This window comes from Saccopteryx bilineata, chromosome 7 (assembly GCF_036850765.1).
Source record: "Saccopteryx bilineata isolate mSacBil1 chromosome 7, mSacBil1_pri_phased_curated, whole genome shotgun sequence".
Taxonomy (NCBI): domain Eukaryota; kingdom Metazoa; phylum Chordata; class Mammalia; order Chiroptera; family Emballonuridae; genus Saccopteryx; species Saccopteryx bilineata.
This window is the reverse complement of record NC_089496.1, coordinates 24,015,387-24,030,061: the sequence shown is the minus strand read 5'-3', so window position 1 is coordinate 24,030,061 and position 14,675 is coordinate 24,015,387. Positions and strand designations below refer to the sequence as shown.

Below are 14,675 nucleotides of genomic sequence, written 5' to 3'. Positions count from 1 at the left end.
CGCGCTCAAACTGGTGAGCCTGCACTCAAGCCAGCGACCTTGGGGTTTTGAACATGAGTCCTCTGCATCCCAGTCCAATGCTCTATCCACTGCATCACCTCCTGGTAAGACTGTCCCTTCCTATGTTTAACATTCATATGCTCTGTATACTTTACACCTATCATAACATGTTTCACAGTGATTTGCTTCTATACTTAGTTTCATATGAGCTCCTTAACTCATTTATCTTTCTCTATTTCATTTCACATATCCTTCTTTATTTCTCTCATTTTCTATAGAAGAACTGAGTATTTTAAAATAATACAGCTAACACACATTATAGCAAACAACCATTAATGAGGATGAAGCATATCTGTATATACTGATTGGAAGTATACACAAGACACTGAATAAAGCAAGGTGATGAGAATTGTGTATATATGCTGTCATTCATGTGGGGAAAACAGTGCTTGTATTTTGGTAGCATTTTTCTAGTAGGATACAGAAGAGACTGGTAATGGTAATTTCCTCTCAGGAGGATAATTAGATAGCATGTGTAGTCTTTTCAACTTTTAAAACTGTATTAAGACCTACATATTAACCATTAAAATTTTAGTTGATTATTTACAAATTTACATATAAAATACTAAATTATTTCTCTTTTTCTTATACAGATATCAGAATGGAAGCACTAAACTTGCCAAAAAATACAGATGATTGGACAAAAGAGGATGTAAATCGGTGGTTAGAAAGTCATAAAATCGACCAAAACCACAGGAGAATCTTGATTGCACAAGATGTAAATGGAGCAGTCTTGAAATGGTTAACTAAAAATCACCTCATTGATATGGGCATAACACATGGACCAGCTATCCATATAGAACATCTATTCAAAGAATTGCAGAAAACAGCCTCTGAAGATTCTATTCAGACATGTAAAAGGAAAAAAGGCAATAAAAATGTTAATAAAACACAAACTTTGATGCAAGAGGAAAATGAAGAAACTTCAAAGCAAGAACAAAAGGATAAAGAGAAATCAGATATGGCTAATGCCTCTACAATGAGTACAGTTACTAAAGTTTCTAAGTCACTGAAAAATGAGTTCATAGAAGATGAAATAGATGATACAAAGAAAAAGCAGCCATCCACAGAACCAACATGTGCACCCTACCCTTTTGATAAATTCAATGAACCATACTGTTACAAACTGAATTTTTGTCTACCACCTGAAACAGGGCCACGTAATCTCATTGATCCAATACATGAATACAAAGAGCTCACAAATACAGAAAAAGCCACAGAAGAAGATGTTAAAATGAAATTTAGCAATGAAGTTTTCAGATTTGCTTCAGCTTGTATGAATTCAAGGACCAATGGCACCATTCATTTGGGAGTCAAAGACAAACCCCATGGAAAAATTGTTGGTGTGAATGTCACTAATGTCACCAAAGAAGCCTTCATTGACCACTTCAATCTGATGATCCACCAGTATTTTGAAGACCATCAAGTCCAACAAGCAAAGAAGTGCATTCGAGAACCAAGATTTGTAGAAGTTTTACTACCAAACAGTACTCTGTCTGACAGATTTGTTATTGAAGTTGATGTCATTCCAAAATACTCTGAATGTGGACATGATTATTTCCAGATCAAAATGCAGATTTGCAACAACAATACATGGGAACAAAAACCAAATTTCTCAGTCTTTGTGCGCGATGGGGCCAGCTCTAAAGATATCATGAAAAAGAATACAGATTTCAAAGCATTTAAATTAGATTTAAAAACAATGGCAGAGTCCAGAAAAGAAGCAGAAACAAAATGCAGAGAAAAGACAAATAAAAAGGAGAGTGAGGGGCCAAAGCTTATTAAATTGTTGACTGGAAATCAGGGATTGTTAGATAATTCATACTATGAATGGTACATTCTTGTAACAAATAAATGCCATCCTAATCAAGTAAAACACTTAGATTTTGTAAAGGAAATCAAATGGTTTGCGGTGTTGGACTTTGACCCTGAATCTGTGAGCTACGGTATAGTCAATGTTTATAAAGAAAGCCGAGTAGCAAACCTTCACTTGCCGAGTCTCTATGTAGAGGAAAAAACCACACCAAATGAGAAGATTTCTAGTCTGAATCTTTATCAACAACCCAGCTGGATTTTCTGCAATGGCCGATTAGACCTTGACAGTGAAAAGTATAAACCCTTAGATCCAAGTTCCTGGCAAAGAGAAAAAGCATCTGAAGTCAGGAAATTGATATCATTTCTTACACGTGAGGACATAATGCCAAGAGGAAAGTTTTTGGTGGTATTTCTATTACTCTCCTCTGTGGATGACCCAAGAGATCCCCTTGTTGAGACCTTTTGTGCTTTCTACCAAGATCTCAAAGGAATGGAAAATATATTGTGTATTTGTGTAAACTCAAACATATGTCAGAGATGGAAAGATCTACTTGAAGCAAGATTGATGAAAAAACAAGACGAATTATCAAGCCAATGTATTTCTTCTTTAAGTCTTGAAGAGATAAATGGCACTATTCTTGGACTAAAATCTGTGACTAAATCTGTAGAGAGACTTTTGCCATCTATTGGTTCATCTACTGTCCTTCTGAAAAGGGAAGAAGATATCATGGCTGCTCTGGAGATTCTCTGTGAAAATGAATGTAAAGGAACACTCTTAGAAGAGAACAAAAGTAAATTTCTTAAATTCAAGGCTTCAAAAGAGGAAGACTTTTATCGAGGTGGGAAAGTATCATGGTGGAACTTCTACTTTTCTTCTGAAAACTATTCTTCACCTTTTGTCAAAAGAGATAAATATGAAAGACTTGAAGCACTGATTCACCACTGTGCAGAGTCTTCTAAACCAACATGTGTCAGAATTATCCACCTGTATCATCATCCAGGTTGTGGTGGGACTACCTTGGCAATGCATATTCTCTGGGAACTAAGGAAGAAATTCAGATGTGCTGTGCTGAAAAACAAGACAGAAGATTTTTCTGAAATTGGGAAACAAGTGACTAATTTAATTACTTATGGGGCAGGAAACCATCAGGAATACTTACCTGTACTGCTTCTTATTGATGACTTTGAAGAACAGGGTGATATCTATCTTCTGCAGACCTCTATTCAAACAGCTGTAGCTAATAAGTACATTCGATATGATAAACCTCTAGTGATCATCCTAAATTGTGCAAGGTCACAGAATCCTGAAAAATGTGCAAAGATCTCAGACAGTATTGCCCTAATACAACAGCTATCTCCCAAAGAACAGAGAGCTTTTGAGATTAAACTGAAAGAAATTGAAGAACAACATAAAAATTTTGAAGATTTTTATTCCTTCATGATCATGAAAACCAATTTTAATAAAAAGTACATAGAAAATGTGGTCAGGAATATCCTGAAACGACAAGATATTTCCACCAAGGAAGCAAAGCTCTTTTCTTTTCTGGCTCTTCTTAATTCATATGTGCCTGACACCACTATTGCACTTTCTCAATGTGAAAAGTTCTTAGGAATTACACACAAGAAGGCTTTCTGGGGAACAGAAAAGCTTGAAGACAAGATGGGCACCTACTCTACAATTCTGATAAAAACAGAGGTGGTGGAATGTGGAAACTACTGTGGGGTGCGTGTTATTCACCCTTTGATTGCTATTCGCTCACTGGAAGAATTGAAGATAAGCTATAATTTGGATAAAAGTCAAATTGTGCTGGATATGCTAACAGAAAATTTGTTCTATGATACTGGTATGGGAAGAAGCAAATTTCTCCAAGATATGCAAACACTGCTGCTCACAAGACAGCGCAATGAACATGAAGGTGAAACAGGAACTTGGTTTTCCCCCTTCATTGAAGCATTACATAAGGATGAAGGGAACCTAGCAGTTGAAAAAGTATTGCTGGAAGGTATTCATCGGTTCCACCCAAATGCGTTCATTTGCCAAGCCTTGGCAAGACATTTCTACATTAAAGAGAGGGACTTTCTCAACGCCCTTCATTGGGCAAATCAAGCAAAAAAGATAGAACCTAGCAATTCTTATATCTCAGATACACTGGGTCAAGTCTACAAAAGTAAAATAAGATGGTGGGTAGAGAATGAAAGAAACAGGAACATTTCAGTTGCTGATCTAAATGAACTTTTGGATTTAGCAGTACATGCCTCAAACGCATTCAAAGAATCTCAACGGCAAAGTGAAGACAGAGAGGATGAGGGGACGGAAAGGTTTTATCAGAAGTCAAAGAGGCGGTATGATACTTATAATATTGCTGGTTATCAAGGGGAGATAGAAGTTGGACTCTACACAATCGACATTCTCCAGCTTGTTCCTTTTTTTGACAATGCAAATGAACTATCTAAAAGAGATCTGATCAATTTTGTATCAGGGAGTACTGATATTCCTGGGGATCCAAACAATGAATTTAAGTTGGCCCTCAAGAACTTTATTTCCTATCTAACTACTTTGAGATTTTCTTTGAAAAAATGCTTTGATTTTTTTGATGATTATTTCATCCTTCTAAAGCCCAGGAACAATATTAAGCAAAATGAACAGTCCAAAACGCGGAGAAAAGTGGCTGGATATTTTAAGAAGTATGCTGATATATTTGGTCCCTTAGAGGAATCCCAAAACAAGAATCTCAGATCAAAGCTTAGTTTGCCACTTCAACTAGAGCTGTGTTGGAGAAGCCTAGAATGTTTAAAAGCAGACAAGTTTTCTGGGCTCCTGGAATACCTTATTAAAAGTCAAGCAAATGCTATTAACACCATGGAAGATATAGTGAAAAAATACATTTTTCTCTCTGAACAGTGCACTGTCAGATTCCAGACAAAGGAAAAGCAAAATTTCATCTTGGCCAACATCATTCTCTATTGCATTAAACCTACCTCCAAAATTGTGAAGCCAGCTAAAAATCTGAAAGATCAGCTTCGAGAAGTTTTGCAACAAATAGGCCTGACTTACCGATTTTCAGAACCTTATTTCCTAGCTTCCCTCTTATTCTGGCCAGAAAACCAACAACTAGATCAAGATTCGAAACAAATGGAAAAGTATGCTCGATCACTGCAAAATTCTTACAGGGGGCAATACAAGCATATGTATCGTATGAAGCAACCAATTGCATATTTCTTTCTTGGGAAAGGTAGTAGTATGAACAGACTTGTTCACAAAGGTAAAATTGAGCAATGCTTTGGAAAGACACCTGATATGAATTTCTGGTGGCAGAGTGGAGATGTATGGAAGGAGGAAAAAGTCCAAAAACTTTTGCTTCGCTTAAAAGGACGAGCTGAAAATAATTATTTATACATAGAATATGGAATGAATGAAAAAATCACAATACCCATCACACCTGCTTTCTGGGGTCAACTAAGAAGTGGTAGAAGCATAGAAAAGGTGTCTTTTTACCTGGGATTTTCCATTGGAGGCCCACTTGCTTATGACATTGAGATTATTTAAGAGCCTGATCTTCTCCTTCCAGGAATGTGGTCTAAACACCACCTTATTTTTTTAGACCCAACACCTTTACTTAAAATTCCTCTTAAGTATGAGTCCTACACAGACTGTGATGAAAAAGAAAAAGGTGAGAAACTTGGAAAGTATCAAATATATTCCTGGATTTGGATAATACATCAAAGACAAGATAAGAAGGAGCTAGGGATGGAATGAGAAGAGGTGAATGTAATCAGCAAGCCACACTGAGCCCAACCACTTTTCTCAATTACCCAACCAAGGCATGGATTGAGGAAGAGTGTCTCTTTTCTTCTTAACTGTAAAAACTTTTTAGAATAGAGAAAAATAGTTATGATTCTAAGACATTACAATATCTGAGAAACCATTTCATTAAAAAAAAAGAACGGAAAGAAAAATCCCCTTAAGAAGGATCTTTGAAAGATGAGCAACCAATTCTCTGAAGGTCATACCCACAGAAGTCAGCAGATCTTAGCAAAGTAGGCTGAAGAATTAGACTGCCTCTTCATGCAGTAGGAGGCAGTTGAACAAAAGTGAAGGGAAAAAGTGAATTTACAGACCTCTACATAAACAATTAAACAAAAACATACCCAAATTCAAAAGCTAATGAAGCCTGACCAGGTGGTGGCGCAGTGGATAGAGCATTGGACTGGGATGTGGAAGGACCCAGGTTCAAGACCCCAAGGTCGCCAGCTTGAGCACGGGCTCATCTGGCTTGAGCAAAAAGCTCACCAGCTTTGACCCAGGGTCACTGGCTCCAGCAAGGGGTTACTCAGTCTGCTGAAAGCCCGTGGTCAAGGCACATATGAGAAAGCAATCAACGAACAACTAAGGAGTCGCAACGCTCAATGAAAAACTAATGATTGATGTTTCTCATCTCTCCATTCCTATCTGTCTATCCCTCTCTCTGCCTCTCTCTGACTCTCTCTGTCTCTGTAAAAAAAAAAAAAAACAAAAAAACAAAAAGCTAATGAATAAAAAGGAAAAAAGACTAATTTATTCCCCATCTAGGGAATCCTAATGTACTGGCAAGATAGACATATAACCTTATAACCTATGCTTGGGATATGACAGCCAGTGAGATGTAATCAAAATGCAACTTTCCTCTAATAAAATTATGGACATGGACAGTTATTAGTGGCTGCCAGAACTGATAAGAATCTGATAAACAACTTTATAGCAGATAAATCAGACTGTCCTATCCAGATTGATATTCACATCGCAGAGAGAGCCTGACGTTTCGGGACTATAGAAGCACACACATCACTCATGACATAGTCTTGCCAAATAATTAAAACTGAATCCGATCAAGCCTCTGGATCTTTCTTCCAACTGAAAAGAAATACATGTGTTGGATATGCTTCAAAGTAATTGCAACTGGAAGGTATGGAGATGGTAAAAAGAAAGTGAGAAGCAGTATAGCTATAAGACTGGACCTGAGTTAACAACGGCTATGTGATGTGTATATGGGAGTTCATTACACTCTTTTCTCTGGGATGTGCTTTTGAAATTTTCTGTCATAAAAAATTTCTAAAACAAAAAATATAACTTGTTTTTGTCTTCACAGTTCCATTCAAATTTTTCACTAGAGATGGTGTGAGGGAGGGGTTCTCTTGCTCCTGAATAAAATTTCAGCTCCCTAATTTACCAGCTCACTCTTGGATTTAAAAAAAAAAATCCTCTGGTCAAACACAGTCTCAATTTTAAAAACTAAGAATGTCCAGTCAGTTTCTGCTGGGGCTACTTTCACTCTGCCCCAGGTTTCAGTCTACTCTGCACAGGACTCTCTGTTGGAGTCCTCTTGCCTTACCAGGTGATTCTGTTTAACTCAAATCCAACCAGCTTAGACGGGTGCTCTCTCTTCCACGACCTCCCGTAGGTACACGGCAAATACCTATGGATGTTTTCTTCACCTTTGGGAGGGAGGTACAGCTAATCTCCAGTCTTGGGAACAACACACTCCATACAGTCAGGAAGGCAGAAGCCAGCACTCTACATAGACCTCTTGAAGTCCCCCTCCCACGTTCCCCAACCCCCAACTCCTGCTCTCTAGGCTGGAGATGAGATTCTCATGGTATCTGGTAGAACTTTTACTAAAAGAACCTCTTCATAAATGCCTCTCTTCCTGAATGCCAGCAACGGGCAAACTACAGCTCATAGGCTGAATCCAGCCTGTCTTTTAAATAAAGTTTATTGGAATACAGCCACAATCATTTGTTTAAGTATTGACTATTGTAATGCCAGTGGCCAAGGCCAGGTTCACATTGGATTCGGGCAGACAGCAGAGGAACTGCGGAGCTGGAAAAGGGTTGAGCCATTCTGTTTAATAGAGTCTCACAGTGGCTGGATGAGCACACAGTCAGGGGAAACTGCCTTTCAGGCAAACAAACAGCAAGATGACCCTCACAGTGGCGGGCAGGCAATCGCAATCCACCCGAGTGCAAGTGCCCATGACCTTATACAGGCCATACACACGCTGCGCTGCCACATGCTCATGCACTGATCAGGCCAAGTGCTTTCACCTGGTAACCCCACAAGTAAGCCTAACACAGCTGCCCCACATTCCACCCCTTTAGGGTTGCTTGCTTCACAATCTACATGACATCAGAGAATACAGCAACAGCAAAAGTTACACAATAATTACAAAGGTGCCCTTCACAATGTCTCCCTGAGCACTTTGCCCAAGGTGCAAACTGGAGGCCCACCTCCAACTCCCCACCCTACAGTGCCAACAAGGCCACTCATCGTAGGGTGGGCATGTATAGTCCAGGGTCATGTCCATGGAGAACACAAAGTTATGCAACTGGGTGAGAGCAGCTTCCTAGTGGAGGACGGCCTCCACAGGTGCCACGCCCCCCCATCAGGGTCGTTCACAGTACTGTCCATGAGTGACGTGTCTATCCATCAGGGGAGCCAGTGCCCCTCTCTGGTCACAATCCAAGAGCCAGTCCATGAGAGCCCAGCTGTCTCTGCAAATCACCAAGGTAAAGGTCCATTGCAGGCAACTAGCCATACTGCTCTTTATTATGGACCTCAGCACCTTTACACAGTGTGCTGTCCATTGCCACAAGCCCCATCAAACCCCTCAACAAGCTTACAGGACCTGGCGGGGTCAAACACATTCAAGGCCAGTGTTGCCTTAACAGTTCTCTTTGCTGCTGCTGCTGCTGCTGCTGCTGCTGTATAAAAAGCGTCTATTACCTTTTAATGCCAACACCTGCTAGATATCAGAAGGGGACCAGTGGATTGCCAATTTCACATGGGGCCTCTGACCCCCACCTGTCCCTGTCAGATGGGCCCCTTGCCCTTCACCCTATTTAGACTGGGACAATGGGTATTGGGGACCTGTAACCTGAACGCCAGCCATTTTCCTGGCAGATGCCAGGGCTACCTGCTTCCCCCGCTTTTTCAGCACCTGGAACTTCTGTTCTGACTCAAGCTGCTGCCAAAGCTCCAACAAGACTTTATTAGGCTTGCCATACAATTTCTCTCTATCTGCTCTGGCCACAATCAAAACTACCCACCTCTGTGTTTGGGTAACTTGCAAAGGCACATTTCTCTTCTTATTTGGGGAGCAGCACAGGCTGCAGCCCTCACAGCCTTATGGTCCATCTCTGTGCCGGAGAGCATGGTGCCATCCACCCCTATGTCCCGCAGCTGTACCAAACAGGCTGCCAGGGGCTCAGTGGGTTTCTTCCTGAATTTCACCCCCAACTCCATCAGCTCTCCCCGGGTGTAGGGCTGGACCACAGAGTGCTCCACCACCTGGAGAGGAGGCTATGGCTGCCCCTGAGGGACTCTTGACTGCTGGGTCTACCTTCTTGGCAACCACCAGCTGGGCTCTGAGTCTGCGGACGGCAGTTGTAGCCTGAACCTACCCTCAGAAGAGGAGTTGGAAATGCCTGCTCCCACCGACTCAGAGTTGCTCCACCAGCAGGAATGCAGTGCCATCTTCCACGCCTGCTTCAGCTCCCGCGGCTGCTGGCTCTCGGCCTGAAGCTAACTCTCAAGCTCCTGAACCCACAGTTGTTTCTCCAACAGCCATTGCTGCCGACATTCAGCTTCCAGGGCAATCTGCAACTCACAAAACCACAATTCCTTCTCCAGAGACTGCTCCAGTTCCAGGTATTATTGGGGCTCAGCCTGCATCTCACACTGCAACTCTCGGATCTGGTCGGCCTCCCTCTGCAGTGCTCACTCTAGTTCACACCATTGTTGGCACTCAGTATGCAGCTCATTCTGGAGCTTCCGACCTTGCTCAGCTTCTTGCACAGAGCTCTTGGTTTCTCCTGGCAGGATTGTAAAAGACACCCAGCCCACGGTCACCACCAGGAGAGCCACTGGGAACAGCCACTCCTCTACTCCACCCCTCAAGGGTGTTGGCAGCTCCATACTGATCTGCTCCAAACCCTGCCTACTACACCAGATGTAATGCTGGGGGCCGAGACCAGGAAGGTTCACACTGGATTTGGGCAGATGGTAGAGAAACTGCAGAGCCAGAAATGGTTGGGCCATTCTGTTTAATAGAGGCTCATAAGGGCGGACAAGCACACAGGCAGGGGAAACCACCTTTCAGGCAAACAAATAGCAAAATGGCCCCTCACAGTGGAGGGCAGGCAATCCACCATCAGCAACTCCCCTGAGCGCAACTGCCCAAAAGCTTATATAGGCCATACACACGCAGCACTGCCACATGCTCTCGCACTGATCAGGCAAAATGCTAACACTTGGTAACCCCACAAGCAAGCCTAATACAGCTGCCACACAACTATTTACTATAACAAAAGAGTTGAGTAGTTGCAACAGAGACCATATAGCCAACAGAACTAAAATATTTACTATCTGGCTCTTTATAGAAAAGGGTTGCCAACTCCTGCTCTATACTTTCCATTCTTATGTCTTTTTAAATTTTTTTAATCAATTGATTTGAGAGACTGACAGAGAAAGAGAGAGAGAGAAAAGTATTCATTTGTTGTTCCACTTAGTTATGCATTCATGGCTGCGTCCCATATGTACCCTGACCAGGAATCAAACCTGCAACGTTGGTGTTTCAGGCCAATGCTCTAACCGACTGAGCTCACCAGGCAGGGGCTCTTAGGTCTTTTTTGTTAGTCATCTAATTGGTTCTTAGATATTTATTTTAAAAATCTGTATTTTGGTTTATCATTTAATTTGGTATCTGATTTCTATTTTTAATTCTATTTTTAATCACTTTAGGGCCAAAGTTAAAACATAACAACCTTTTAACAAAAAATTCATTTTTCACATTATAATAACCCAGGTCTACTTTTCCAGGGAACAGCACAGTAATAAATGTATGTGGGTTTTCACTTTGCAAATAAAAACACAGCTGAATTATTCTGGATAAATAATTCTCTTTACCAATTTAGCTTTATATTTTTCTTAAGTCCATAGAAATTAGACTTGAAAAATAAAAACTTGGAAGGTGAGATTTAACTATTGATAATCTACTCTTCCATAAGCCATCATTTCTCAATTAAATAGACCCTCTCAAGAGTCTTTCCAATTGCATGTTCTATCTCCCAAGTTAGATAGAGCCTAGAATGAAAAGCCATAATTTTTTTTAAACTGTCCTCTTGAAAATAATTGATTACGTAATTTTAATAAAGCAGTTTCCTGTATGACCAGGCAGTGGCACTGTGGATAGAGCATCGTACTGGGATGCAGATGACCCAGGTTTGAAACCCCGAGGTCGCCAGCTTGAGCACGGGCTCATTAGGCTTGAGCATGGGTTCACCAGCTTGAGCGTGGGGTCACTGGCTTGAGTGTGTGATCATAGATATGACCCCACGGTTGCTGGCTAGAAGCCCAAGGTCGCTGGCTGGCTTGAGCAAGGGGTCACTCAGTCTGCTGTAGCCCCCAGTTAAGGTACATATGAGAAAGCAATCAATGAGGTGCCGCAATGAAGAATTGCTGATTCTCATCTCTCTCCTTCTTGTCTGTCTGTCCCTCTCTCTGCCTCTCTGTCCCTGTCACCCCAAAAAATGAAAATAAAATTTTTTTTAAAAGCTGTTTCCTAACTTCAGTGTTCAAAAGGAAATATTTTTTAACACTCCCAAAACAAATGGTGGTCTAAACAAATTAGCTCTGGAAACTATAAAATTCTGCTTCTGGCTATTTGGAATGTAGATTAGCAAAAAGCTCTCAGAAAGTAATACCAATGGAAGATCATTTATTGAACAGACTAACTTATTTCTCTTAAACTATAGTCTTATTCTTGTATTATTTTTATATCCCTTGCTCTTCCAATGGCATCCCTGCTGCACAATTTGAAACATATTAGAAAAGAGTTCATATGCATTGAAATATTTATAGATTTTTTTCACCTTATCTGCAAAAAAAAACACAGCTCCAATTAAAATATGTATACTATTCTTCATCTATTTTGCCCAACTTGATACATAGTCTTAATGTAATTTCTATCAAGATTCCAGCAAGATTCTTCATAGATTTCACAGACAAGATTACTGTAAAATTTATATGGAAAGACAAAGGAAGTAGAATAGCTAAAACAAATTTTTAAAAGAAGAACAAACTAGAGAAATCAACACCTGATTTCAATGTTGTCCATTTGTATAATTTTGTCATTTCAAAATTAATGGAGAACAGATTATTCGTTGCCAGGAGTTAAGTTCCAGTGTGGAAAAGTAGGGAGAAAGATGGGTGTAGTTATAAAACAGCAATAGACATGATCCTTGTAGGGATGGCATTTATCTGTAACTTGACTGTATTGATGTCAATATCCTGCTTGTGGTTTCACACTCAGCTTTCACCATGTTACCACTGGAGGAAACTAGCCAAGGGATACACTGGATCTGTCTGTGCTGTTTCTTACAACTGCTGGTGAATTGACAATCTTCCCCCTCCAGGGTTTTTTAATTTAGAAAAGTTAAAGGAATACTATCAATAATTTACACCAACAATTTTGGAAACAAGTAAATTCATATACATATATAAATTTGTATTTGCAATTTTATTCATATATATGTAGATATTCCTGAAATTGTACTTAAATATGTTTGACTTATCAGTTGGCTTTGTAGGAAGTTTTAAAACTATGGTTACAATTCCCTTCACTGTAATAGAACTTTTAAAAATTACTTTTTAAAGTCTATTTTGTAGTAAAGGTATCACTTTTTGCAGATGATATGATCCTATACATCGAAAACCCCAAAGAATCCACAAAAAGACTACTAGAAACAATAAGCCAATACAGTAAGGTCGCAGGATACAAAATTAACATACAGAAGTCAATAGCCTTTCTATATGCCAACAATGAAACAACTAAGAACTAACTCAAAAGAATAATCCCCTTCACAATTGCAACAACAACAAAAAAAAATACTTAGGAATAAACATAACAAAGAATGTAAAGGACTTATATAATGAAAACTACAAACCATTCTTAAGAGAAATCGAAAAAGATATAATGAGATGGAAGAATATTCCTTGTTCTTGGTTAGGAAGAATAAATATAATCAAGATGGCCATATTACCCAAAGCAATATACAAATTTAATGCAATTCCCATCAAAATTCCAATGACATTTTTTAAAGAAATAGAGCAAAAAATCATCAGATTTATATGGAACTATAAAAAACCCCGAATAGCCAAAGCAATCCTAAAGAGAAAGAATGAAGCTGGGGGCATTACAATACCTGACTTCAAACTATATTATAGGGCCACGACAATCAAAACAGCATGGGATTGGCAGAAAAATAGACACTCAGACCAATGGAACAGAATAGAAAGTCCAGAAATAAAACCACATATATATAGTCAAATAATTTTTGATAAAGGGGCCAACAATACACAATGGAGAAAAGAAAGCCTCTTCAATAAATGGTGCTGGGAAAACTGGAAAGCCACATGCAAAAGAATGAAACTGGACTACAGTTTGTCCCCCTGTACTAAAATTAACTCAAAATGGATCAAAGATCTAAACATAAGACCTGAAACAATAAAGTACATAGAAGAAGACATAGGTACTAAACTCATGGACCTGGGTTTTTTAAAGAGCATTTTATGAATTTGACTCCAAAGGCAAGAGAAGTGAAGGCAAAAATTAATGAATGGGACTACATCAGACTAAGAAGTTTTTGCTCAGCAAGAGAAACTGATAACAAAATAAACAGAAAGCCAACTAAATGGGAAATGATATTTTCAAACAACAGCTCAGATAAGGGCCTAATATCCAAAATATACAAAGAACTCATAAAACTCAACAACAAACAAACAAACAATCCAATAAAAAAATGGGAAGAGGACATGAACAGACACTTCTCCCAGGAAGAAATACAAATGGCCAACAGATATATGAAAAGATGCTCATCTTCTTTAGTTATTAGAGAAATGCAAATCAAAACTGCAATGAGATACCACCTCACACCTGTTAGATTAGCTATTATTAACAATACAGGTAATAGCAAATGTTGGAGAGGCTGTGGAGAAAAAGGAACCCTCATCCACTGTTGGTGGGAATGTAAAGTAGTACAACCATTATGGAAGAAAGTATGGTGGTTCCTCAAAAAACTGAAAATAGAACTACCTTACGACCCAGCAATCCCTCTACTGGGTATATACCTCCAAAACTCAGAAACATTGATACGTAAAGACACATGCAGCCCCATGTTCATTGCAGCATTGTTCACAGTGGCCAGGACATGGAAACAACCAAAAAGCCCTTCAATAGATGATTGGATAAAGAAGATGTGGCACATATACACTATGGAATACTACTCAGCCATAAGAAATGATGACATCGGATCATTTATAGCAAAATGGTGGGATCTTGACAACATTATACGAAGTGAAATAAGTAAATCAGAAAAAACAGGAACTGCATTATTCCATACGTAGGTGGGACATAAAAATGAAACTAAGAGACATTGAAAAGAGTGTGGTGGTTACGGGGGGAGGGGGGAAGAGGGAGAGAGAAAGGGGGAGGGGGAGGGGCACAAAGAAAACTAGATAGAAGATGACAGAGGACAATCTGACTTTGGGTGATGGGTATGCAACATAATTGAAAGACAAGATAACCTGGACTTGTTGATCTTTGAATATATGTATCCTGATTTATTGATGTCGCCCCATTAAAAAAATAATATTATTTTAAAAAAAAATAAAAAATAAAGTCTATTTTGTAAGTTTTCTGTAACTTAGTTAACCTTGAGTAAATGAATAAATGTACATATAAGCACATATATATTGGGTGCAGAAC

The 14,675-nt window shown here is 39.5% G+C and overlaps 1 protein-coding gene across 1 annotated transcript; it reads left to right on the top strand.

Moving 5' to 3' along the window:
* Positions 1-658: 658 nt before the first annotated feature.
* SAMD9 (sterile alpha motif domain containing 9) lies at positions 659-6,400 on the top strand. Its single transcript, XM_066238926.1, has one exon. It carries the CDS (start codon positions 662-664, stop codon positions 5,420-5,422), a length of 4,761 nt encoding a protein of 1,586 aa, XP_066095023.1. The 5' UTR covers positions 659-661; the 3' UTR covers positions 5,423-6,400.
* Positions 6,401-14,675: the final 8,275 nt, after the last annotated feature.

Bases quoted from the DNA above. Each gene is read 5' to 3' on its own strand.
- SAMD9 (XM_066238926.1), top strand. From the start codon at position 662: ATGGAAGCACTAAACTTGCCAAAAAATACAGATGATTGGACAAAAGAG.